General features: G+C 31.7%; 4 protein-coding genes across 5 annotated transcripts; 2 read left to right on the top strand and 2 right to left on the bottom strand.

Moving 5' to 3' along the window:
- Nucleotides 1-3,764: 3,764 nt before the first annotated feature.
- LOC123193465 lies at nucleotides 3,765-5,171 on the top strand. The gene is made up of 3 exons (XM_044606477.1): nucleotides 3,765-4,502; nucleotides 4,626-4,703; nucleotides 4,785-5,171. The coding sequence occupies exons 1-3, from the start codon at nucleotides 4,029-4,031 to the stop codon at nucleotides 4,842-4,844; spliced, it is 612 nt and encodes a 203-aa protein (XP_044462412.1). The 5' UTR covers nucleotides 3,765-4,028; the 3' UTR covers nucleotides 4,845-5,171.
- Nucleotides 5,172-11,083: 5,912 nt separating this feature from the next.
- On the bottom strand, nucleotides 11,084-18,174 carry LOC123227952 (UPF0434 protein APH_0052). The gene is made up of 4 exons (XM_044653115.1): nucleotides 18,073-18,174; nucleotides 12,536-12,642; nucleotides 12,394-12,448; nucleotides 11,084-11,197 (listed from the first exon to the last, which is right to left on the bottom strand). The coding sequence occupies exons 1-4, from the start codon at nucleotides 18,172-18,174 to the stop codon at nucleotides 11,084-11,086; spliced, it is 378 nt and encodes a 125-aa protein (XP_044509050.1).
- A 4,046-nt stretch (nucleotides 18,175-22,220) lies between these two features.
- LOC123227936 (pentatricopeptide repeat-containing protein At3g51320-like) lies at nucleotides 22,221-22,923 on the top strand. Its single transcript, XM_044653093.1, has 2 exons — nucleotides 22,221-22,415; nucleotides 22,534-22,923. Exons 1-2 carry the CDS (start codon nucleotides 22,221-22,223, stop codon nucleotides 22,921-22,923), a joined length of 585 nt encoding a protein of 194 aa, XP_044509028.1.
- Nucleotides 22,924-23,774: 851 nt separating this feature from the next.
- LOC123213833 (SKP1-like protein 1B) lies at nucleotides 23,775-25,891 on the bottom strand. 2 transcript variants are annotated; one of them, XM_044633449.1, is made up of 3 exons: nucleotides 25,578-25,891; nucleotides 24,898-25,018; nucleotides 23,775-24,201 (listed from the first exon to the last, which is right to left on the bottom strand). In XM_044633449.1, exons 1-3 carry the CDS (start codon nucleotides 25,775-25,777, stop codon nucleotides 24,028-24,030), a joined length of 495 nt encoding a protein of 164 aa, XP_044489384.1. In that variant the 5' UTR covers nucleotides 25,778-25,891; the 3' UTR covers nucleotides 23,775-24,027. The 2 variants fall into 2 exon arrangements, with proteins under 2 accessions (XP_044489384.1, XP_044489375.1); XM_044633440.1 differs by having other exon boundaries at nucleotides 24,898-25,047; nucleotides 25,472-25,876.
- Nucleotides 25,892-26,096: the final 205 nt, after the last annotated feature.

The raw sequence follows: 26,096 nt of genomic DNA, 5'->3' as shown, positions 1-26,096 counted from the left end.
CGTCAGAAAAATGGCCGGATGAAATCGGAGTTGCCGAGTGCGTGAATCGTGTATTCAAAATTTTCAGTTTCGTGTGTTTGGCTGTTGTGCGCGTGGTTTTGGATGATTTTGAGTGGAGGGGCATTTTCGTCTCTTCGCAATTTTGGGGCATTTTCGTTTAGTGTTCAAATTTAGGGGTAATTTCGTTTTAGCCCTTAATCTTTGGGGCAATTATTTTAATTTCCCGAAAAATGGTGTTTTTGATGGGTGGGAAAAAATCAACAGGAAAAGATAAGCAAAGAGGGAGAGGTAATGCTATCGAAGATAATAAACTTTGTCATATTCGATAACAGTTTCAAAATTTTAGAAAAAAATTATTATTTTTTAAGTTTTGAGTAAAAAAAAAAATTATTATATTTTTAAATTGAAAGTGAAAAAATGCAACAAAATTTTAAGATTTAAAATTTTTTATTAAATAATTTTTATTAACAAAATTTTATTTATAAATAAAAGTTTAAATTTTTTAAAAATTAAAAAGAAAAAATATGAGTTTAGAATCCCCTCAACTATGGGTGGGAACAATTCTTTTGGCCTACTTTTTATCATAAAACGTAATCGAAATTGTAATTAACGTAAAAGAATAAATTGCTAGTGGAAGATGATGACGCATTTATAGTCGCCTGAAAAGAGCTAAGAAAGGAGGGTGGGGGCTGGTACCCCATTTCATCTAGCTCCTGACACGGAGTCGGAAAGCCAGTGTAAAGATTTTGAATAGAACAAAGTAAAGTAATTTGCCATGACAGGTGTCCACTTCCGACTTGGCTCTCAGACTGGCTAGTGTAATCTATTTTGTAATCTTTGCTTTCTTGACTATCTTTTCTCCTTTGCAAGCATATGGTCCTGGGAATAGTTTAGAAGGACAATAACCCTGTTGGACATTAATTCAGGCCATATAGAAGATACTCTTGTAAAAGCACGGACAAGAGTGACTGGAAAACCATTGTAAAGCCAAAATCATTACATATTTTTCAACTTGTGATTGGCCCAGAAGTTGATCTAAATAATAATTGAGTTAGAGTTTTAGAGAGGAAATGATAATGATGATGGAACAGAAGGAGAAGGAAGTAGATAACTACTTGTGACCCTAGCAAGCGGAGCCCTAACTATGGAACTGTGGAAGTTGGATTGGATGTGACTCAACGAGGCTTGCTTCACAAAGCAGAGAAAAAGTATTTAGTGTAATCGAAGAGTCAATAAAGAGTGGTTCTCCATGCCTGTACCACTTACTTTTGTACTAGGTTCTTATCTATATTCTCATCGATAAAGAGGCATTTACTTTCCTTTAAAACATTTTCAAATATTAAATACATAAATTCTACTTTTCTTACCAACAATTTAACTTCATTAATAAAAATAATTTTGACACAATATCAAAAAAATTAAATTACAATTAACTTTTCAAAATTATGATATCATCTCAACTTAACAAAAAAATTAAAATAATCTTTTAGATGTCAAAATTGTATACCATACTCACTTTCTTTCTTTTAGCTTCATTCCCTTCTTTGTAAATGGTTATGATAGTTTTAGATTTGATTGGGTGGTAGTCCTAGAGAGTTTTGGTTTGGGTGGATGACATTTTGGTGGGTCTAAGTTTAGGTTTGGATGGCCATGTTTATGATAGTGAAAGCTTTCAAACTTGAAACAGAAGATTTTAAACTTATATAATAGTTAAGTTAAATTATCATATTTAAATTGTTAAGACGCGATATGTAAAAATGTCACTCTTTTTATTATTTTTCCTTTAATCTTTGAACGGTTATTACACTGTTAGTTTTTTTCTAAGGGAATTAGTTTTTAGGTTAAAAAACTGATTTTCACTTTTTCCATAAAGTTTAACCACGTTATGCTGTATATATTTAGTTTTTACCATATTAAAAAACATGTTTGATTTAAGAACTGAAATTGAAGAAAGAAGTTGTCTGTTCAATATCAGTTAGATATAGTTAAAGGGTTATTAGGGTTAGGGTTAGGTTTAATTTGAATGATAAGGCATCTCAAACCCTAAATCCAGAGCTTTGGCAGATTAATACCCTTGTCACAAACAGTTTTCCAACTTCTCAGTCTCTCTTTCCAGTGGGGTTTTCCAGAGGAAATAACTTTATTAGGTAGTTAGTGCAGAATGTTCCATGTTTATTTGCTTCGTTCAAAATGTGGTATTATTTGGGAACCCACCACCGCCACCAATTAATATTATATGATTTATAATAAGTTATCTGTTGTTGGTCTGAGCTGTTCTGTCTGCTGTCTACGTTCGAGTTCATCGGATGTTTGTCTTAGTCTATGAGTAATAATCAATAATTAATTCATAAAATGAATTTGCTTCCTAAAAGCCAGCAGGGGTTTGGACTCTTCCCTCAATAATTAATTTTTCGTCATTTCCATCAAATTGTAAGTTAGTTTTACCTGTTATTCTATAAAGGTTTATCTTTTACAAGATTATGCATGGTATCAGCATTGAATAGAGAGATCAGCATAACTTATTATAAGATGATAACAATTACAGTATAACATGAATATCTTTTGGCACATGCACACTGTTGTTATTTCCTGAGATTTTTATGGGAATATATATCTATATGTATATATATATATATATATATATATATATATATATATATATATATATATATATATATATATATATATGTATGTATGTATGTATGTATGTATGTATGTATGTATGTATGTATTTCTGTTCTTAGAATGATGTTTTAAAAGAAGAGTAAGAAAAATGCTTCAATAGAAGAGTAAGGAGAATGTCTTGTGTCTTATTTTGTGTTAAAAAAATGTGAATGAATAAATAAATTTCTTTCATCATCTTTGTATATGTACGAAAGAGAAGAAAAAATTAAATCAATTCAATTTACTTTATTATAGGTTTGATAATAACGTTTTCATCAATTTTGTTCACTCGGAAAGGAAAACATACACCTATTGTACCCTTTGTAAGAATTCATTTTAATAAAAAGAGTAAAGTATTATTTTACTCCTTTTTTTTAATTAATAAATAAGAGTAAAATATTTTATATTAAGAACATCATATTATATATTAAAAATTTAATTTTGTATATTTTTGGTTTATTATATATTATATTATAGGATAAATTTTTTAATAAATAATATTATAATAAAAAATTTTAATTAATATATTATTATCTTATAAAATATCACACACTCTTTTAAAATTTTAAAATTTCTCTAATGCACCCTACCACATCATAACTTTTTTCAAAAAATATGTCATTTTACATCATTAATATATATTATATGATATAATACGAATTATACAATATAACATATTATTATATTATATCAATTTTTGATATACTTTAAAATATATATTATTTTTTATTTATATTTTATTATAATAACTACCACATAAAATATCCTTAATTGACTTCCAATATGCAATAAAGATGGATTAACAAAAGTAATGAAATATTAAAACTTTTAAAAAAAAAATTATAGGTTTAAATATCTGTCACAGTTGTAAAACCCTATACGAAATTAGAGTTGTCTCTACTATGTCCATTTCATGTGTTAAAACAACAAACAGACACAATATTTAGAATATAAATGCATCACAAATTTTTTGTCTTCTGCTAAGAAAATGTATTGAATTAATACATTTTTCATATGTTTGTTTGTGATCTTAATGTTACCTAACTACCCATGACAAGTCATGGAAATATTGGGTGTATCTGTAACTTTTGGAAACCTCGGAGCTAAAAAGGTGACTTAACTCGTTGAAGTTAAGCGCCAAGGCAACTAGATGTTCATGAATCTTCACTGTTGCAGAAGCTTCAGCATTAAGCCAGCTGAATTAGCTTAAGATTTATCAGTCTGTCATTTAAAAAATTCACTAAATAATCAGTAGCCGAATTTCCAATTCTTCTTCTCCATCCTTCCCAATTTATCTTATGCTTCATTTCCTCACTAAACCACCATTTTCAGTATAACATTCAACACTGTGATACCTTGTGTTTATGGATCTCAATGACTTTCATAATAATTATGGAGCTTCTAATAATACTAGCGGAGCTTGTTTTTATATGGCTTCTAAGGAACATTTATCTATAACAGCTGAAACTCCCTCGTATTCCACTTCTACTAACCGAAATTTCATTCTCATGGACTTTCTTGGTGTTGGCTCTAATAACCCACCTCTTCGACCACTTCCTCTTACTTTTTGCTCTTCATTTACTGCACCTACAAATTTTCTCACTCTAGATTTCGGAGGGACGGATCCTCAGGTTCACCGAATCCCTTCTAATATTCGGCCTTCTATTGCCCCTATTGTGCCACCCCCTCCCGTTTGTGAACACCCAACTGGAGATTTCTCATCATCTTCTCGAACTAATAAGAGGCGCAGGAGGTTCGACGGAACCCGTGCAGAGTACCGTTATCAACGAAAGCTGAGGAACCGAGGATCGGCTGAGAGATCTCGCCTGAGACGTAATGTTAGTATAAATTTTTCTTTTTGTCTCTCTATTCAAGTAAAAAAATTTTCTTACTTGGCTTTTTGGAAGTTAATTTGTTAACCTTTTTTTTTTCATTTTTTTTTTTTTGTTTTTCTCATACAGGCATACGATATCGAATTGAAGGTAAAAATTGCAGTGCTAAAGGAAGAATATGTAGAGCTAAAGCGAAAGGAAGAGGAGGTATAATTATCCAGCACTATTAGAATTTGCAATGGTTATCTTTTTTTTATGTTATAAATTATTTCGTGTTACGGCATGCAGCTCCGCTTGGCTCATCAAGAAGCCCGTCCATTTAAACGCTCCTTGAGTGCTCCTGTGTAAGAATATTATCAGTATCATTCGTCTGTCACTCTATTATGCCTTTGTGTTTATGTTATGAAGTTTTTATCTGTTTTTTTTTAATGCTTTTGTGCGAGAGGTTCCATAGAAACCTCAGATTACTGCTTTCTGGCTGCCTTCGTTTTACCTCAGCGAAACGAAGGGAACTATGGAAGTCCTTCTGGGGCTAAAGGCTGTTGTAAGAGGTTAAGCGTCTGTCAACTAGCAGTTTCTTTTTTGTCTCTTTCGGTAAATCAAGAACTTTAATGTTCCTCTATGTTCTGAATTTTAAAACTTGGAATATTACGTGTGCCATGTTATTGGTGTAAATTGTGGCAAAGTTCTCTTCATCGCTCTTACTATCTCCCATCTCAAAATTAAACACACAACTTGAATCCATAACTTGCTTGATATAAATTGGATTTACGTGGAAACTGTTTGGATTTGGCTTTGTATAATATGAGTTTCAATCTTCATATTTATAAATCAAATATATATTTTAACATAATATCAGAGTAGAAGTCAAACGACAAACCTAACAGCCTAAAATATTCCTAGATATAAGTGATAGTGCACTTGTCCAAAAACGGTCTATGGTGGTTGTACTTGAGAGAGGATATTAGAGACTAAAGTCCTACATCTAATAAATACAATATAAATAAGTGGTATATAATTATAGGAGATTGAACATTAATACAAGTCAATTGATTTGATGTAATACGAGTTTTGATCTCTACACTTATAAGTCTAATCTATATATTCCGACACCTTTCAACGTGAATGTGTGTTACTAATTTTTCTTAAAAAGGGTTATTCACGTCAAAATTATCTGAAGAAGAGCAGACATGTTTTCATGAAGCTTAAAATGTTTGATTTGAAACGCAATTCTTATTATAAAGAGGAGTTATGATCCTGCTTTCCCACTTTATGCTTTATTTAATACAATTTTTCTAATTATAATTTTAATTTCTTCGCGAAAATTACTAAATAAGACTTAAAAGATTGCCTATTTGTTATTTAATTTGATAATTGAATGTTTTGATAATGGTTTTACTAATTGACTGATCACTCACTAGGGTGCTTATGCTAGCTAATCACTTCCTGAGGGAAAAAAATAATAATAAAATTATATACATAAGTAATAATGTCTCACTATATGATTTAGAGTTGATTTATCTTTAATTTCAACTATTCAATCACATGGTGACATGACATTGTTTATATACAAAGTTATATACAAAAATTATGCATATAAAACTACTAAAAAAAACCCTAGAGTTTTGGTTTTTAAACTATAATCAAGCTAATTCTATGAGATAATTACTAATCGGTTAACCGGTTAAAAATTGTTCTGGTTAACAAAATTTCACAAATTTCATTTTCTATATAAAACGTAAAAAAAAACTAATAAACTAATTATACAAAGTTATTTATACAACCTTAATCATCAATATAGTATGTTACATAATCTTTCATATTATAACTAATTATCGAAGAAAGCCAAATTAAACTTAAATTAGAAAAACGAAAAACAATATAATGTTAAGACTAGGGCTGGATTCGAATCGAGTCAGTTCGAGCTCAGTTCGGTCGAGCCTGAAACGAGTCGACTTTAGCCTAGTTCGATCGAGCTGGAGCTTGAGCTACTCGTCAGATTTTCTAATTAAAATTTTTAATACAAAACGACATCGTTTTGATCAATATATATTAAAACGACGTCGTTTTGATAACAAAAAATGAGTCGAACCGAATTTGAACTGAATTCGAGCAGGCCTTAGCTGAACTCGAGCTCGAACTCGAGCCAACTATATATGAACCGAGCTGAGCTCAAACTCAGTTCGGTTCGAATCTAGCCCTAATTAAAACATAATAGGAACGAGCATTCAAATCTACCTGGAACAAATGTTCCTTTGTGAAACTCCAAGACCAAGTTTACTTCTTTCTTAGCAAAAAGGGGAATAAGCAATGAAACGATGTTGTTCTCATTTGAAGTGATTATTAAGTATTCAAGTATGAATATTCCTTTTTTCATTATTCATTTTTGTCCCAAATTTGCTGAGTTGTGAACGATTTGTGAAACTTGGTCGTTCAATATCAAATGACCAATACTAAACTAGGAAAAAAAAAAAGTCTAAATCAAAACTATAACTTATGGGCTCGTCAACCAATTTTTCTCAGTTTGATTTCATCAATTTCCACTTAGCCTGCATCCACGGGAACAAGTCCAACTCAATTCAAATCACTATAATAACTAGCCAACTGTCAAATGCAAATATGAATTAAACATATAAAGCAAACACTTCATACAAAGCCTAAACCCTAATCCATTTTTGTCAACTATATCCTCACGTCTAACTCATTCTTGTTCCTTCCAACCCTACCATGATGATTCCTCCTTTTCCAATAGCTCACATCATCGACATTTGCATTTCCAATAGAGGTCATCACCATTTTACCTTTTTGGCAACTTGTCTTGCACCATTTCTCTACATTTCTGGCTTCCATTTGAGGTTATCCCTACTTCTAGTAGCTCATTAGTGACGACCTCCCTTTAGTGATTTCTCCCGACATTTTCCTTATTATCAATGTCATCCATTTCATTCTCAACATCCTAGCCACTATTTTTGTTGTTTCTAGCAACCGAGTCATCGTTTCCATCATTTTCGGTACCATCTTCCTTATTTTGGCAACCCTGCTCATGTATCCATCATGTTCAGCATTCTAATCACCGTTTCCATTCGTACTAATTTCACTCCGCACACAAATCCTCCATCTCTCTGCCATAATCTGTAACAATTTAGATTATCCACATGGGTGCGACGGCTCCACTGCCATGAGCAGCTAATTGTAGCATTGCTACTCGACAAAGACAAGATCCACGACCACAGTTATTCACGACATCTCTTGACTAGTTGGGTGAGATTGAACATTGATGTCAGTTAAATATTTGTATCCATGTTATTGTTACAATTCAGATTTAAATGTTTTAGCATAATTTAACATATAATTGTTTGCAGAAAAATTACAATGTAGGAAAACATTGCAACATACCACGTGAAGTTAAATTTTAGCATGAACTAGTAGTGATATTATTTTTATTATATATTTTTGCATCTTTTCATGTGAAAAAAGGCCTATGAGATTTTGTTGTAATAGTTTTTAAGTAAGATTCAGTTGTAAGTAATTCACCATTTGATAAAAAGAATATACTAATTTTGTTAGAATTTGGATTAATTGTTTGTAAAAATGTTTATGTAAATTAGAATATTAAAATATATAAAATATTTTCAGCTAGGTAGTACATGCATAGCACAAGGGGTTATTAGCCACCTATAAGATTATTCATCACACATACAACTAGAATCATTTCATCTCATCTCTTCTCATAAAACTCATATATTTTTTTGGGTTTTTTTTTTTTTTTTTTGTGTGTGTGTGAAGAATTAATCACTTATATTACATGAATCATATTTTTTTTCTTTCGACAACTATGATATCCAATTATTATAAAATATTAAAGAAAAATTCAACGAAAATTGTTTATTAAGATTTCCCTAATATTTAGGCTAATCAAATCTCAGTAGAGGAAGAACTCATACTACAACAACATTAAGTAAAAAAAATTCAACTTTCATTCAGAGGCTTCAATTTAGATGAATTTGAAGTTGATCAAGGATTAAAAATAACAACTAATATCGACAAACAAAAAGAGGAAGTTTTAAAAGAACATTTATTATAAGTTTTTTATCAACTTAAATATCATAACTTTTATTTTACTCTTTTCATAGAAAAATACATTTTTTCCTTTCACATAAAAAAGTATTTGCTTAATCACATTATTTCTTGAAAATATTATGTTATTTCCTTGCTCAATATATGATAGCTTTTTTAAAAGTTTTTACTAGTTAATTGATAAATAATGGAGCCATAAAGGGTCTCTTAGAGAAATATCTTGGAGTAGCCACTATGTCCTAGGGTTAACAAAGTGAAATTTTTATAAATTAAAAAGTTACAACTATAAACCTTAATAGGTTAACAAACATGAAACTTCCATGAAAAAAATCTCACAAAATGTTTCCAACTCCTGAAAATAGCGCAAACCGAAGGACACACAATAAAAAAGTAATGTCATGTGTAAATATTTTTTATACATAATTAAAATATATAGATGATATATCATCATATGATTGGATGTTGTTTTATCTTTAATTCAAAATCATCCACTCATATGATGACATATCATCTATATACACAAGTTGTGTATTAAAAAAATATACGCATAATTTTATTAAAAAAGTAATAGTTGAATAATTTTAAAAGTGATTCATGGACAAATCCTTTCTAAACTACATAGATTTTGTTTTCATTTTCGTTTGTAAACATACCATATAATAAATAAATGAATGAAGAATATATACAAACAAAACAAAGATCTGAAAAATTATAACAATTTAAGAGAAAAATGAATGTAAAATATTCTTTGAAAATGGATGAGGCTTGTTTTGACATAAAAAGTTAAGAAATGAGCTTGACGAGGTAAAGAATGGGACTATAAGTGTCACTCTTTCTTAGAAAATAAATACTGACCACAAACAGTTCTTGTGGCCTTGACCCTACTAACTTTAGCAGTAGAGATTGGTAGTGGCCCACTGAATTGATTCTGTTTTCTTGACTTTTGATTAACCATATGGGCCTCATTTCTAGTTAGCCCAAGTAGGAATCAAGTTTGCTTATATAAAGTTTGACTCAAATATTTAAAGTAGAGTTGTCATCCAGTGGTTAGAATGGCTGGTTTTCACCCAGGAGACCCGGGCATGATTTTTCATTTTGATATGTGTTAGTTTATCCCCAATGAAAGCAAAATTGTGGGCAAATGTGTATATTTACATTTATCTTCTGAATATTGTGAGAATATGTGCATCCTAAATTCATTGAAAATCAATGAGGTTGTGCCATAATATCTGCCCTCTAAATTCATTGAAAATGAATGAAGTTTCACAACATAAAAACTAGCCATAGCTTAATAACCAGCAACATGGAAGGAAGAAAACCAGATCACCATCTCCTCAATAAGCTCAGCTCCTTCCTGAAGTGTAGCTTCTCATCTTCATTCATAGAAAACCAATATATGGGACTAGTCGTTGAGCATGCTCTGAAACAGCTATTGATACATGCCTTGATAGTCCTCTCAATCCTTCAATCCTGACAAACATTGACACCACAACTCACATTCATCATCTTAAGCCAAGCTTGCTGCAGCCAGAGAGCTTGAAGCAACATCTTTGGCCTTCTCTTGAGCATCAAATATTCAAATGTAATCACTTGATATGATGGTGCAACTTTGCACCAAATTGCAGATAAAGGGCATTAACTTACTGATAACCATTTGGTTTAGTGCAAGACAAAACATTTGCAGTAGATATTTAATAAGAAGATTTGTAGTTGAAGATAATATGTCAAATGGCCAAAGTCTTTCGTTGCTCAGTTAGATTGAGTGGTCTAGAGTAGTTGAATGGGAGATTTTAACACAAAGCAGTTGCACCTAAATAAACTTCCAAAACTATTTATCATATAAATAGAGGTTCAATACATATTATCTCATCACAAGCTTCATTATTTTCTATTATCCCCTCTGCATTACAACCTAGATTTATACATTATCATCTAATATCCTTTCATCATAAATATTTAGTTAAACATTATCCTGGCTGCCTCAACACAGCACTTGATAGATTAAGCATTCATTCAATGAAAATTTCCACCATTGGTTTCACTCATTTCGACCAAGGCAGAGAAACTTGCTCAATGACAGATTAATATGCAACCTAAATATTTTACTTAAAACATGAAGCATAATAAATTAAGACTGGTTTATCAAATGGATGTTTCTACTAACAATTAAATAGTTAGTCTATCCCACATGAATTCAAAACATACACAAGCTTCAATTGATGTTGAACATCCAATTGGTGTGATACCTAAAGTGCTAGGAATATTTGCCATAAATAAGGATCATATTTCACTGATCTTGTGAGACTCTTTCACAAGTAATTTTCAAAGACTATAAGAATAACATGTCATGGAAACAGTTGAGTAGTTGAAATTGAGGCATCTATGCAAGTTTCAACAATAGTTATAGCAGAAAAGAATCTTACTATATCGATGCTAAACAAGAAAGTTATGACCCTCAATAAGATATTAAATTTCAACAAAAACTAGTCGCCTTTGTGCTATAGGACATCTCATTCCTTGTTCATTGTAGCATCTGAAGCACTAGCATTATCTTTTAGCATGTCATCATCAAAATCAAGTATTTTTCCATCCCTTGGCACCAAGCAAGGAATTCCATCCTTTATCTATCAAATACATGACCACAATAAACATTAAGCATAAAGAGAGAAATACTTTTATCAACCCTGTGGCTTTTAGTCCACTAAGTATAGGTTTTGCAGTGTCAAATTTTAGGAAACTGCATACCAAAAATAACAAAGATTAGCGAAAATCTAGTGTTTACAGTCGATGACATAAATGCCCAGAAAAATATAGTGTATGGTTTAAAAAGGTTCACGCACTATCATTGTACTCTTTCATCACTTTCATCTCTCTTCTTCTTTCAACATTGTCGATACTTTGAATAGTTTCTTAGCAATCAAATGGGTTTTGGTTCTTTCAACTTCTTACAAATTTTCTTTAGCAACCAAACGCAAAATCCTATATAAAGTTCCCAAGATAAAACCCCCAAATTTCTAGTCGATCAACATTCAAGTTTTCTAGAACAAAACCAAATCAGTAAACTAAAAAATTACATTAAAAAAGTAGTTCTAAAATCACACAAAACCACCACTGCCACCAAACGCACACATCTATAGTAGTAACAATGAAACACAAATCTAGATCTCTTGTAACAAGCAAACAAAAATTAACACACATTTCTTATATTTATCAAACCAAAATTAGACAAATCACTTAGGTTGTGGGATTAGGTGGGTCGAATGACATATGGAGCTACTATGAGGGATGTGGCACCTGTGAAATATGAAATATTGTTTTTGCTACATTTGAAAATTGTCAGGTGATCAGATTTAGAGAGTCTACAAAAGAGAGGAAGAAGATAACAGAAGAAAGAGAATCAAGTGTGTGAAGAGGGCGAAGGATTGGGCAGCAATAGTAATAAAGTAGTGGTCATGGACTATAGATCAGTGTTCAGTCCCAACCGTCTCATCATATTAGCTTGTTTAAAATGCAGTTCTTCAACAACTTTCACAAAATCAAATGGCATTCCCTAAGAGCTTCATATGTTATATTTAACATTAACAGATTAAAATTTAATAAACTTAACTATGACCTCACTCAATATTTTTAACAAAAATGAGTGTCAGCCTAGAAGGGAAGTTTTTAATTTATAGTTTACAAAAATCAACAAACAAATAGCTAACCTAATTACAGAAAACCCAAAGTTGTGTCTAATTTCACAACACCATCTTAAAATTAGACTTACATCATAAACAAGTATAATCAATTTGATATAGAAAACAACAGTATTAAAACTCACAGGAAAAGAAACGCCAATGGAATCACTAATGATTGAACCAGTTTGTTCACGTACTCTACCAAAGATAAATAAACAAATAAACAAAGGTTCCAACATAACAAGTAGTTTTGACAATCAATAAAAAGAGAAGAAGATAAATCACCTAAGGGGTTGTTTGGAAAGTGGGCAGACTAAAATTTCTGAGAGTGTTTTGCTGAGTCCACTCCCTGCATCTTTCAAAAGGGTTTTGCCTACCCTCACTATTACATTCTTTACTCAATCAGTTCGATTGTAGCGTCAAAACTGACAATTAAAAATAAAGTTCAAGTCAACTAGTTGTTTATCTAAAATGCAGCCGTTTCGATGCTATATAAAACACACTGTTTGCAAATTTTGGGAAATTATTTAAATTATCCAAAATTTAAGGGTGCAAAAAAAATTGCCCAATTTTTTGAATTTTAAACGAAAATGCCCTTCATGCCAAAATCGAAGAAAATGACGAATCGTCGTTCCCAGCCACATGAAATCGTATACCCAACCACAAGTTTCACATATTCTCTCTAATTGATTTTTTCAGACAATTTTCATGACGTTTTCAATGACAAAAATGGATAAAAAGGTTAGTAAAATAATTCTTGTCATGTTTTTATGTATTTTAGTGCAAGATTTAATCGATTAAATGTGAAATTTGGGTGTTTAGATTTAGGGTTCCAATTTAAAAGATTTGATGAAATTACTTGATTTGTTAGTAATTTTGATAAATTTCCTTAAGACTTTTGTGTTAGATTTGTTGTAGAGTTGATTATTGTTGAAAAGGCGTTTGAAAAACGAAGTTTAGGGGGTGAAATCTCACCACACGAAATCAGCAGTCATCACAAGAATGTTTTGCTAACCACATCAATTCGTGTGGTGAGATTTCTTGAAGATGATGAGGATTTGTGCATTTTTTAAACTTTTTGGACCACACAAATTCGCTTGGTTAGAGGTCAAAATGTGAGTTTTTAAATAGTGAATCGTGTGGTGGACAAAATTGTAAATTTGAAAAATTAGTTGACAGGTGAATTTGTGTGGTGGGGGGCGAAATGTACTTTTCCAAAGTTTTTCACCGCACAAATTCGCATGGTGGGTTTTGGTAGGGCAGAATGTATTTTCTTTAAAATTATGGGCTTTTTTTATATTTTTATATGAGGGGGCAAATTGGAATGTTTACATTTTAAGGTTTTTATACATGTAAAATTTGAATTTGAGATTTGTTTTTCTAAATAATGTTTTTATATTCAGAATTGAATCATTTCTAATATAAAATTGATATAGAATTGACATAACTATAATTTAATTTTTTTACAAGGAGCTCAACAAAAGAGAAAAGGGATGAGAGCAAATATAAAAAAACACTTTAAGGCTCAAATTATTACTCGTGGATATATAGATGTGAGAGCTGTGATTAAGAAAATATTAACAAAGTGACAGCTGCAAATGTTTTGATGTGCTTATTTCGAACACTTTCTAGACCTTAAGGATAGCGTATTCAGTGGAGTGTTAATACACTCTTTCATCCTAAGAATGGTAAATAAGGTGAACTCAAGCGATGAATTATGGTTTTGAGTTAATGAGATTGATGTGAGGTTCAACCCGTACAAGTTTGCCACTATGACATGTCTTCAATTCAGTCATATATTGAATATTGACATATATATACCATCAAAAGCCACAAATTGAATCTGTCATACATATTTTCAGAGGTGTAAGTCAGTTACATATATCAATCTGAGTCACGTTTTCTAGTAGAGGCCTTAGAGGGAGGACGACACTAATACAGTAAAATTGTTTTTTTTATTTTATCTTCACATGGGGTTAATAGGAAGTGATTTCAGGAAAACAATCCCTCAAAAGATATTGCAATTAGTTGATCATCTTAATGAGTTTAATGCATACTCATAAGGAGTACGAGTGTGGCAGATGACTTATCACTCGATTTGTGATAATATCTCAAGAATTTCTCTAGATTCCAACCCAGTAAAGAAGAAGGAAAACTTTATAAAACAATATGGTATCATGGGATTTTCTCTAGCATTTTAGGGAATTATGACATTTATTAATTTTAAAAAAATTGTGATTAAAATAAAATTTATTTAATAGGATTGTAATTTTATAAAGTAACAAATTTAAGTTGAAATTGTAGTTTTGGATATACGAAACATTAGACACACTATATCAATAGGTGGATATCACACTAGTTTAAGGATCTACTCGGATATTAAGATGGCACATGAAAGACATCCTGAGATGGGATGTTATCTCAATTATTTTCATTGGATATATAGTAAATAATAATTTGTTATTAATTAAAATTTACAGGGATGAGATGGGATGTTATCTCAATTATCTTCACTGAAGATGTAGTAAGTAATAATATGTATAAGGTATAATAACAAAGTTCACTTAAAAAAAATTTGCAAAATGATGTTAATTTCTTGTTAGTTTTATCTCCATTAGAGAAAGTCACAGACTAATTTGATGACATTGTCTGATACATAGAAATGTTGAATAAATGGTCTTTTTCATTGACATCACCCTCATCTTTGTCAAGAGATGCATCATCGAGTCATTCTGATGTTGTTTCTTCGATCGTTGCTTTGCCTTATATTGAGGCTCTTATTTAGTCTCTTGTCATCAAGCCCGCTAATGCCATCAAACCCATTCCTATCGATGCCCCTATTACAACCTTTATTGTCATTCGTAAATGTTATATCACAATTTAACATTAGTTTAACGATTCCCTGTTAACTCATTACTGTCAACATTGTGACAGTATCCCGACATTTATAAGGTTGTACCAAGAGGGGATCTCATATTGACATTTGTTCCGACAGTAGAGGACGTATATTATTGAATTAAACATTGTAATCTCTATAAAATACTTTAATTAACCAATATGAAATATGTTAATATTATTATAAGATGTCGGCGATAATAGATCATCCTATAAGGTTTCCCCATCAACACCTTCTATGATGATTCAGGTTAGTATAAAGTTATTTGCTAATATTATATCTCAATTATACATTCGATTATCGATTCCTTGTTAACTCGTTACTATTGACATTGTGATAGTGTTTCGATGTTGATAAAGCCATATCAAGATGGGATCCTATATTGACACTTGTTCTGACAGCAGAGGTATGTATATTATCAATTGTATAATTTGTAATTTTTGTTAAACACTTTAATTAATCAATATAAAATGCTTACATTGTTACAAGATGTCAACAATGATAGATCACCCCATAAGGATTCTCTATTATCACCTTCTTCGATGGTTGTGATAAACTATTAGATTAAACAATAAAAATTGTTAATTTTGTTATATAAATTGTCATTTACCTTTCTTCTGTTGTTATAACAGAATATCCAATTGGGCTATCTTAACGCACCAAGCAAGGGAAAAATGTAATTGATATTGTTTCTTAGTATGACAAGTTGACTGACATTATTGTCTAAAGGACGATGTAATTCAATTCCTGACACAGAGGGAGATAGTTCAGGTATGCAAATTTTATAAATGTTTTCATTATCTCTTGTACATATGATTGAAAAGTATATTATTTATTTATTGTTTTCCAAAAATTTGATACAGCTGACTTGACCTCACTTACAAATTCGTCATCCATGAGTGCTACCTTGTAGAAGTTACTGAAATAAATTTGAATATCTCATGAGTTAATATAATTTTAAATGACATATTAATTGTTTTGATATAGTATTTTTGTATACTTCGTGGATGACTTATCAAAAAGGAACTGCTCATTCGTAACTCATACATAAATTTATTGAAACCACGGATCCAATAGGGGTGGCCAATTGTGCCATTATCAAGTATTAAGTGTAAGAAAATTTTCAAGAAATGTTATATAGAACCAGATCTATTCGAAAAATGGGACGTGTAGGACATAAGGATTATGACCAAAATTGTCTTCTAGGGTATAGTCATAGACATATTCGAATGATTGTCTAACAAGATGAGTTCATTTGGTCAATTAATTTTGTTTTTAATATAGAATATCGTTCAGTTGTGTGATAATGTTATTATCTATTTTTACAATATATGGATTCATTTTTAAGATTAGTATGTCAACGACAACATAATGTTATTGCAGAGGTTTATCAGAATTAGACGACAGTTTTGGGTTGTTTTGTTATACATATCCCTTATAAGTATGTCATGTGGATGAAAGATCAATATAACTACTAGTTTCCTCCACTCTTCACATGACTGGTGGATGCAAATTATCTCCTTGACTTATATTTGTAACCCTAGGGTGTGGTGGATGAGGTGAGAATTTGATTCTCAATTACTTTATAAGAATTACTAAATTAAGGTCTAATATATATATTTTGTCAATGTGTGCAGGTTTTTATCTTGATAAACTTTGACAATACACATTGGGTAGTAGGTGTCCTAGATTTGAAGGAGTGAAAGATCACAGTTTACGACTCATTACAAAGTTTTACTACTAACCCATAAATATTTAGTAGAAAGATGTTGAGGTATACGTCGATGATATTATATTTGCTAGTTACGACATCATTTTGGTCTTATGCGGGTCAGACTCTACGAGACAATCCATTTGCATTGTATAGGGTGGTGGATTTATCACAGCAGACGCCCCTATCGAGTGATTATGGTGTGTTCATGTTACGTTACATCGAGTGTTGACACTTGTCCAACTGTTATCTTTTGAGGTCGAAGACTTGTTATGCCTACATAAGAATTTAGCCACACAACTATTTTTTCAAGATATTGATTGACCTTAATATTGTGAGCATTTGCATATATATATATATATATATATATATATATATATATATATATATATATATATATATATATTCATTTATATGCATTTGTTATTTATATAATTACTATAACTGATAGGTCAAAAAAACACTAAAAATGGATGTATGAAATTAACATTAACATATATAACGATTACAAGCTGAAATCTTATAGATACATTAACAAGTATAATCATAAGTTTTAAAAATAATATATTGCAATCACAAACTTTATATATAAAGTAACAAGTACAATCACAAATTTTATATCAAAATGAACAAATATAATTACAAATACAATTATCTTCTACCTTTCTTTTTATTTGCTAAACTTGTGGTATGGAACTAGATATCGAAATAGGACTCTTGCAATTTTATCTCATCCATCTAGGTTTGTGACATCAACTATAAATAAATTGTTCAACAACCTCTCTTTCTAAAGGATGTCTGTTTTTATTTGTTATATATCCCACACGATGACGATGGACAAACGGTGGATGGATAATGTTTGCCTCCTTTGTAACTAATTTGATTGATCCCCTAATAAATTGATGATCTTCGCATAAACTACACAGTAAAAGGCGATGTTGTAATAAGGAAGCACTCATTGAACACAGGTGATGAGTTTTATATATCTGGCAACGATGATGACATATATATAGAGAATATGTGATAATTGAAATTTTTTACATGTACATATATGCTCTGCAAGGTTGACCACACCATCATATTAGCCACTACCAAGAACCTTCTATCATTTAGATGTAATAAGATGCACCTCCATGTTTGAAGACTTTTGCATACGTTTGACAATTTTTTCCTCTACCTTAAGAAATATGCCTTTGCCCACCGATCAAAACCCACCTCATACAGGTATGCTGCTATATCAGGGTGCATACGAGACAATGAGTTCATTATCTCTCTAAATTCATACTCTGTGTATGTCTTAGCTACTTTCCAATACATCTATGCGACTTTTGTATTCTTCTTGTGCTTGAATTGCATGTTATGATGAAGATGATGACAACAATAGCTATAGTGCACATCTAGGAATACTTCAACCATTATAGAGAATATACTAATATGTCGATCTAAAATCATTGCTCAATAAGGTACCTCACCTTAACAATCTTTCAACTTTGTTAAAAACCAACACGATGTGTCATGATCTTCCCTAAGACCTATGTCAAAATCCAATGGGTATATCTGATTATTACCATTCAATGTAACAATGATAAATTATTGACCTAGATATCTACTCTTTAAAAAGGCAGCATCAATACAAATGGCTGATCAAATATATTATTGGAATGCACGGATACTATAACCCAATGTCATATAAAAGTATTTAAATCATTCATGTTCATCCGTTAATATATGTGTCACAGTTTCTAGATTACAACATACTAAATTGTAATAATACTCTGGCAATAATATAAACTACTTTTCTGGTCTGCCCTTCAATGATTAAAGTGTCCAATTTTTTCCTCGTCATGCTTATGCATATGATATATTAATTTTATATTGGTCGATGATGTCTACAATGATCTTCTTTGGTTGATAAACACGATCAACTAATATAAATTCAGACCTCAAAATTTGCCTTAAAGTTCAAGCCCCTGTTTGTCTATAATGAAGTAATATTTGATCTCTCAGACATATATGTTGGCTATCCATATGACATAGTTTGAAACTGTCACTTTCTCCCACCCTTATTGCCTATGCGCACCACTTACATTATTCATTATGGCATTTAACCTCTCATCTCAGTATGTCTAACTTGTGCACTCTAAACTAATATCTCTTCCTAAAAGCATCTCAAGTTATCACATCAATAACCTACTTGTTACTTAAAAATAATGTATTAATTTTTAAAGAATCGCCATCTCTTTGCACTCCTTGGTCTTTGGATGTAAATGACTTGTCAAGAAAATATGGTAACCAATGAAATACATCAATACGAATACCATCAGGATTTATTTACAGGAAACTACTTGTACCTTCAAAATCTTCATTAATATGTGTCTTCTCTTCAAACTCCGGTTCCTCAATAGAAATTTCATGCATAAACTTTCTATCAAATTCACTTCAATCTAGAAATTTTTTTCGTTGTCATGAACAAATTTTTCTGCACTATACAATACATCAATATAAACATCAATTAAGTATGCAAAGTTTTCCTTAGAAAATTTTTGTTTCGGATTCATCTCAATTTTTTAATCTCTTCTAAACCAATCTCCTGATCTTCTAGATAACTACTTAGCTCACTATCTTGTAAACCCTCATCTATTTGTTGAATCTCAAAACTATCGTTATTAACTATAGTTGTTACAAAAACTGAAACACATTCTTTAAAGAGGTTAGACAAACCATTAAGAACCTTAGCATCCCTATCATTTGAAATTTCAACATGGATGCCATTTTCAAGAAGCTTTAGTTTTATGTTTATCTAAATGTTAAATATCTTTCGATCTATGTTGCACTTTTCGCTTACCATTTGGATTAATCCCTCGAATGTCGTGTGCTCTGGAATTTTAATCAATTTTCTGTTACCTCCAACATATTTTATTATATTGTCACCCCTTTCTATCTATTTTCCCTTGTATCTAATTGAAGTATATCTAGTCATTTAAATTAATCCTATAATGAAATATATAATAAACAAAAATAACATGATCGAAAATACTATTTAGAGATTTTTGTGACATTATTTTATTATTAAGTTCGAATTTTGTAATTTTATTTCTATTACACAATTATAGTTATTCCATAATTTTATTACATATTGTGATTATTAATATACTTTGATTAATGTGATTTTAATTTTTGAAAATATTACTTTACTTTACCCCTATATTGTAAAATGTTATTTTACCCTCAAATATTATCTAATATTTTTAACACTCTTTATTGTAAAATATCATTTCACACTTTACTACTATAATAATTACAAAATACCCCCTATGATTTTTATCAATTTAATTTTTACACACAACTCTAATTTATTATATAAAACACCACATATAATTACATTATCAATAAAATAATACCCATTGAAGTTATAGTACGTACAAATACCTCAATATCACAAATTTTTTTCTTCTCACTTGAAATTCCGACCACAAACTTTTTTTCTCTTTCCAGAAATCTCTTTTTAATATGAGTAAAATTGTATATGTTAATAAATAAAGGAAGAGATATAGTTTATATAGAATAAAGATGGGTAGTTTTGGTATTTTTTGGATATTTAGGACATTTTAGTTTAAATCCTTTAAAATATGGGTATTTTTGTTTAAATTTCAAAATTAGGGGTAAATTTGTTTATTACCTATAAAAAAGGGATAATTTAATTAATTTTCCACAAATTTTTCTAGAGAGTTTTTCTTTTCGTTGTAATACGAAAAACTGAATTAGAGTAGCATATAATAAGTTACATTAAAATAAGTCTCCTTAACGTCATTTAGGCCAAAGGACTCCTTCCCACCCAAAGTTCATTACATTCCTAAATTAGTATAAGTTAATTATTCAAAACTCAAATATTAATTCATGAATTAATAAAATCAACGGAACTAGTTAACATATTTATTTCTCTTCAAGATTTAAAAAACTAATAATTCATCCTCAAGATTAAACTTTGACATATTACATTGTCTCTCTTACAGTTTCTTTTTTTTTCTCCCTCCTTTTTCTAACGTTGTCACAAGCCGATTTCTCTCTCCCACCCTTTTTCCAACACCAATAACTAGATAAGGAGTGTTTTCATCACTGGAGGAACACAAATCATCTTCCTCCAAAGACGAAGACTTCATCTCTAACGAAGACGCAAACAATTGTCTTCATTTATGGATGACAACAATTCATCTTCATCTAGTTATCAACATCGGAAAAAGGGAGGGAGAGAGAAGTCAATCAGTGACAACGTTGAAAAAATGAAACCCTAGCAAGAAAATATGACATTTTAAAGTTAAATTCTAGAGAAATTATTAGTTTTATAAATTTAAAAGGAAATGGATAGTGTTTTATAATAATCAATATATTGCTAGTTAAACGAAAACTTTACTCATAAAACTTAACTGATTCTGTTAATTTTAACTACTCATAGGTGAGAGTACCAATTTCAAAATACAATGAACCCTAGGTGGAAATAAGTCCTTTGGCTAGCCATTTATATGGTCATTTTAAAAAATCTAGAGTAATTTGGCCTTAATAATATATGTTGATAAGCTGATGGCATTCATGGATTGAAGTAATTAAAAAATTTATAAAACTAACCTTTAATGTAATTTTTACATCTATTTTTTTGTTTTCTCATTTGCTAAAGTTAAACTGAATCAATACCAAATCTGAGCTAATGAGAAATAGTGGAATGTGTTACTGGTGATTACCAGGTGTCAATTCTAGTAAAGAAATTGCAAATGAATGGCAAGAATTTTAACATGACAACTCTTTAGACTTAGATCTCTACTACCCTCCAGCAACCCTTACAATTTCTCTTCATTGTCTTCTTCTTCTTTTGTTTATGGTGGAGACATAACAATTTCTCTCTTCATTTGATTATTTCTGGTCTTTTTTCAACAACCCATTTTGGAAAATCGGGTTCTAAAACTTTCTTTGGATTTTGGAAATATAGATTACACTATTTTGCCTTTTAAATGCATTGTCAACCTTGGTACTTTTTGTGTTAATGTTGTTATTAAAGCATACTCCAATAGTAATATGCCTGAACAAGTTGTGGGTTTTTATTTTAATATGATTAAAAATGGGTTTGTGCCAAATAGTTATAGCTTTGTTCCTTTCTTAGGCTCTTGCTCGAAGGTGGAGTGTATTGGAAGAGGGAAAATATGCCATGGCTTGGCCATGAAGAATGGGGTTGATTTTGTTTTGCCAGTGTGGAACTATTTGATTCATATGTACGGTTATTTTGGAATTATAAATTGTGTTGCGAAGGTTTTTGTCGAAATATCTCAGAAAGACTTGATTTGCAGAATTCAATGGTTGATTGGTGTGTAAGAATGGAAAATTTGCAAGCTGCACATCAACTGTGTGATGTAATGACTAAGAGAAATGTGACTTCTTGGAATATCTTGATCAGTGGTTATTCAAAGTGTGGAAACCTCGGCTGCTCGTTGAAATTGTTTAAGGAAATGGTTAAGAGTGGGAGTTTCGAGGAAGTGATACTACAATGGTTAGTGTGCTTACTGTCTGTGGTAAGTCAGCACAATTGAAGGAAGGAAGTTCAGTGCACAACATTCCATAAGGACTTCAGAAAAATCTAATTTGATTCTTGATACATCACTGATTGATATGTATAGTAAATGCCATAAGGTAGACATAGCACAAAGAGTGTTTGATAGGATGGAAATTAGGAATTTAGTTTGCTGGAATGCAATGATTTTTGGGCATTGTATTCATGGAAAACCAGAGGCTAGGCTTAAATTATTTACAACAGTGGTAGATCAGACGGGAGCAGATGGAAAGAGCATTTCTCCAGATGAAATCACTTTCATTAGTGTTCTTTGTGCTTGTGTGCGAGCAGAACTATTGACAGAAGGAAGAAGTTATTTCAATCCAATGATTGATTTGTATAAGATAAAGTCAAATTTTGCACACTATTGGTGTCTGGCAAACCTTTACTCTGGTTCAGGGCTTATAAAAAAGGCGGAGAAAATCTTAAGGAAGATGCCTAAAGATGAGAAATTGCCATCAGAATCATAGGTGTGGGTCAATGTACTCAGCTTATGTTGTTCCCAAGGAGATGTGGCTTTAGGGGAAAGAATAGCAAAAACTTTGATAGACATGGATGCTCATGATTTCTCTTACTATCATTCGCTACTGAATGTCTATGATGTAGCCGGTCTAAAGGAGGATGTTGCTATGGTGAAAGAGCAAATGAAGGAAAGAAGAATGGGAGGAATACCCAGATGTAGTCTTGTAGACTTGAAAGAAATTGTTCACAAGTTGTAATTGGAATGCTCTTTGGCGGGGGACAGGGAAACGAAGGGGAAGTCATCATGCAGAAATCAAGCTTGGTGACTGTTGTTTCAGAGCAGCCCCAACTGCATGAGAAAGAGATGGGCGGTTAGCATCAAAACCAATTCAAGTGAGGATATAGGTTACATCACTAAACAGCATTATTTATGTATCTATACATTTCATTACAGAGTGATTGATTGAAGGATGCAGCGTCTTGTAGAAGTTCCGAATAAGATTTACAATTTTGGTGGGGCTAATGGGTGCAGTTCTTCCCCAGATGAGTGTGCTCAACAAAATTTGCAGAGTCTAGTAATCATCATTCACATGTTTCCACAAGTTGTAGTCAGTCCAATTTTTTGACAAGACGGTGGCTAATGCTAAGTCAAATTTTGTTCAGTAATTTCATCTTATTGTTGTTTAAATTTATTCTTAATTTAATAATAAATTAGCTCATATAATTCTACTATTTTGCAACCAAATTAAAAACGACACTTTCAATAAGTTACTACTTCTCATCGCCCCTGCACCGACAGATATGATTAATAACCTCAAACCCCCTTCAACTATAGAAGGGGTTATTAAAGCAACAAACATTTCAGAAAGAGTATATTTAACATTTTTCCTAGAGGAAATCATCAAACAACACAATCCCTGGGTCAGTTAGCAGAAAGGCACTACGTCCAAACGCTGCTAGACCGCATTGGATTGAACTATTATTTACATCTTAAGAAGTTCGTAAGTTTGTTATATAAGTCAATGGCACAGAGAAAGCATTTGAACTACTTGCTAATAAAACAGAAAAGCAACCAGTGATATGTTACTAAAACATATTCATAAGAACAAAGTTTATTCGAATGCCCACTGGTTCTCCCGACGGACCTCCTCCTCCTCATCTGGGGTGAAGTCATTTTTTATGCTGAACGTCTTGCGAATATCTTCAGGTGTCTTCCCCTTGATCATATCTGCAACGGTCTGGCAGGTAAGGTCTAGCAGCCCTTTGATGTTCAGGTAGTTTGCAGCCTGCAGAACAAAACAGATCAAACATATAGGAATTGTCACAAAACCTCAAAGCATTAAATCAAACAAAACTGAAGCAGAACATAGCTGTGCCAATACCCATAACTGACCTCAAACACACCCTAAAAACACCAAGAAAATTGTAGACACAATGTTATACAAGAAGGTAGAGTGATCAAGTCTGGCACAATGCAAGGACATTTACAATGCAATGCCATCAGCAAAATAATTTTCTCCAACCTGATTCAACAGCAATGCAGGTTCTCTCCCCACTAAACTCCCAGGCCCCAAATGTTTTTCAGCACCAAATCAAAACTTCAGGCTCAAACAGCTAAAGAAACAAAAGACCAACCACTACTTCTCTTCATAAACACCAGAGAATCACATATGTAAAACAGTGTAACTGCAACTCCCGCGAACAACAACAAATTGTCTAAAGGATATATTTCAGCATTCAAAAGTTTAATCAAACTATTTAATAAAACTCACTAAAAGCCCCCTTAATAACAAAAACATACAACACACTGGAAGAGTAATTTAAAACATATATCTAAATCAAGAAAATTTTTCCATAAACACCAACACAGAACACAAATTACTCCATTAAGTCAGGGAACAAAAATCAAGAAACCCTAACTTGGAATATGAACCCTAATTTCAAAAAAGATAAACAGATTGAGGGAATAAAAGGGTACTGACGAGAATGAGGTCAAAGAGAGTGGCCTGGTCGACCTTCACGAACTCAGCGTCCCAGTTCTTCAGGTCTTCCTCGGCAGCAGCGTTGCTGTGGTTAATCTTATTGTTGGCAGCTTCGGTGAGCCTGAACTCCGGGTCCTGGTTCTCTCCCCACTAAACACCCAAGCCCCAAATGTTTTTTCAGCATCAAATCAAAATTTCAGGCTCAAGCAGCTAAACAAAACAAAAGACCAACCACTACTTCTCTTCATAAACATCAGAGAATCACATACGTAAAACAGTGTAACTGCAACTCCCGCGGACAACAACAAATTGTCCAAAGGATATATTTCCGCTTTCAAAAGTTTAATCAAACTATTGAATAAAACTCACTAAAAGCCCCCTTAATAACTGCAACACACCAGAAGAGTAATTTAAAACATATATCTAAATCAAGAAAATTTTTCCATAAACAGCAATACAGAACACAAAAAATACTCCATTAAGTCAGGGAACAAAAATCAAGAAACCCTAACTTGGAAGATGAACCCTAATTTCAAAAAAGATAAACAGATCAAGGGAATAAAGGGGTACTGACCAGAAAGGAGTCAGAGGGTTTCATGAACTCAGCCTCCCCGTTGTTGAGGTCTTCCTTAGCAGCAGCGTTGCTGTGGTTAATCTTATTGTTGGCAGTTTCGGTGAGCCTGGACTCCACGTGCTTCTTGCTGTACTCGATAACCTTAGCGAGGATCCTGCTGGTGACATTAGGTAACGGGATGCCGTTATCAGCACAGTCATCTTCAATCATATGTTTGATCGTCTGAGACTCGCGAGCCACGGGCTCGTCGACCTCAAACTGCTCGCCGTCAGAGCTCCGGAGGATGATCTTCCTTGGTGACGACATGGTGTATGGTTTCAAAGTGAAGAGGCTTTCTCAATATTTTGGGCGTTTCAAAAGAAAAGCGAATTGGGACTTGGACTAGGCCTAAAGCTGCTACTACTTCGCAGAAATTGATTATTGCTGTCGATACATGATTGGTTGATTGATTCAAAAAAAATTATTTATAAATTTAAATATTTTTTTTTTTTTGTCCCGATTGATATGTTGGTTAATATATTTTGAATTTTAAGTAAAAATAATTACATATAAATCTCCTACCTTTCTTTTTCAAAAGGACTTCTTTCCAATCCAAAACATTCTTTGTTATATGAAAATGATTTGA

The sequence above is a fragment of the Mangifera indica genome, chromosome 1 (assembly GCF_011075055.1).
Source record: "Mangifera indica cultivar Alphonso chromosome 1, CATAS_Mindica_2.1, whole genome shotgun sequence".
NCBI lineage: Eukaryota > Viridiplantae > Streptophyta > Magnoliopsida > Sapindales > Anacardiaceae > Mangifera > Mangifera indica.
This window is presented reverse-complemented; position numbering and strand designations above follow the sequence as displayed.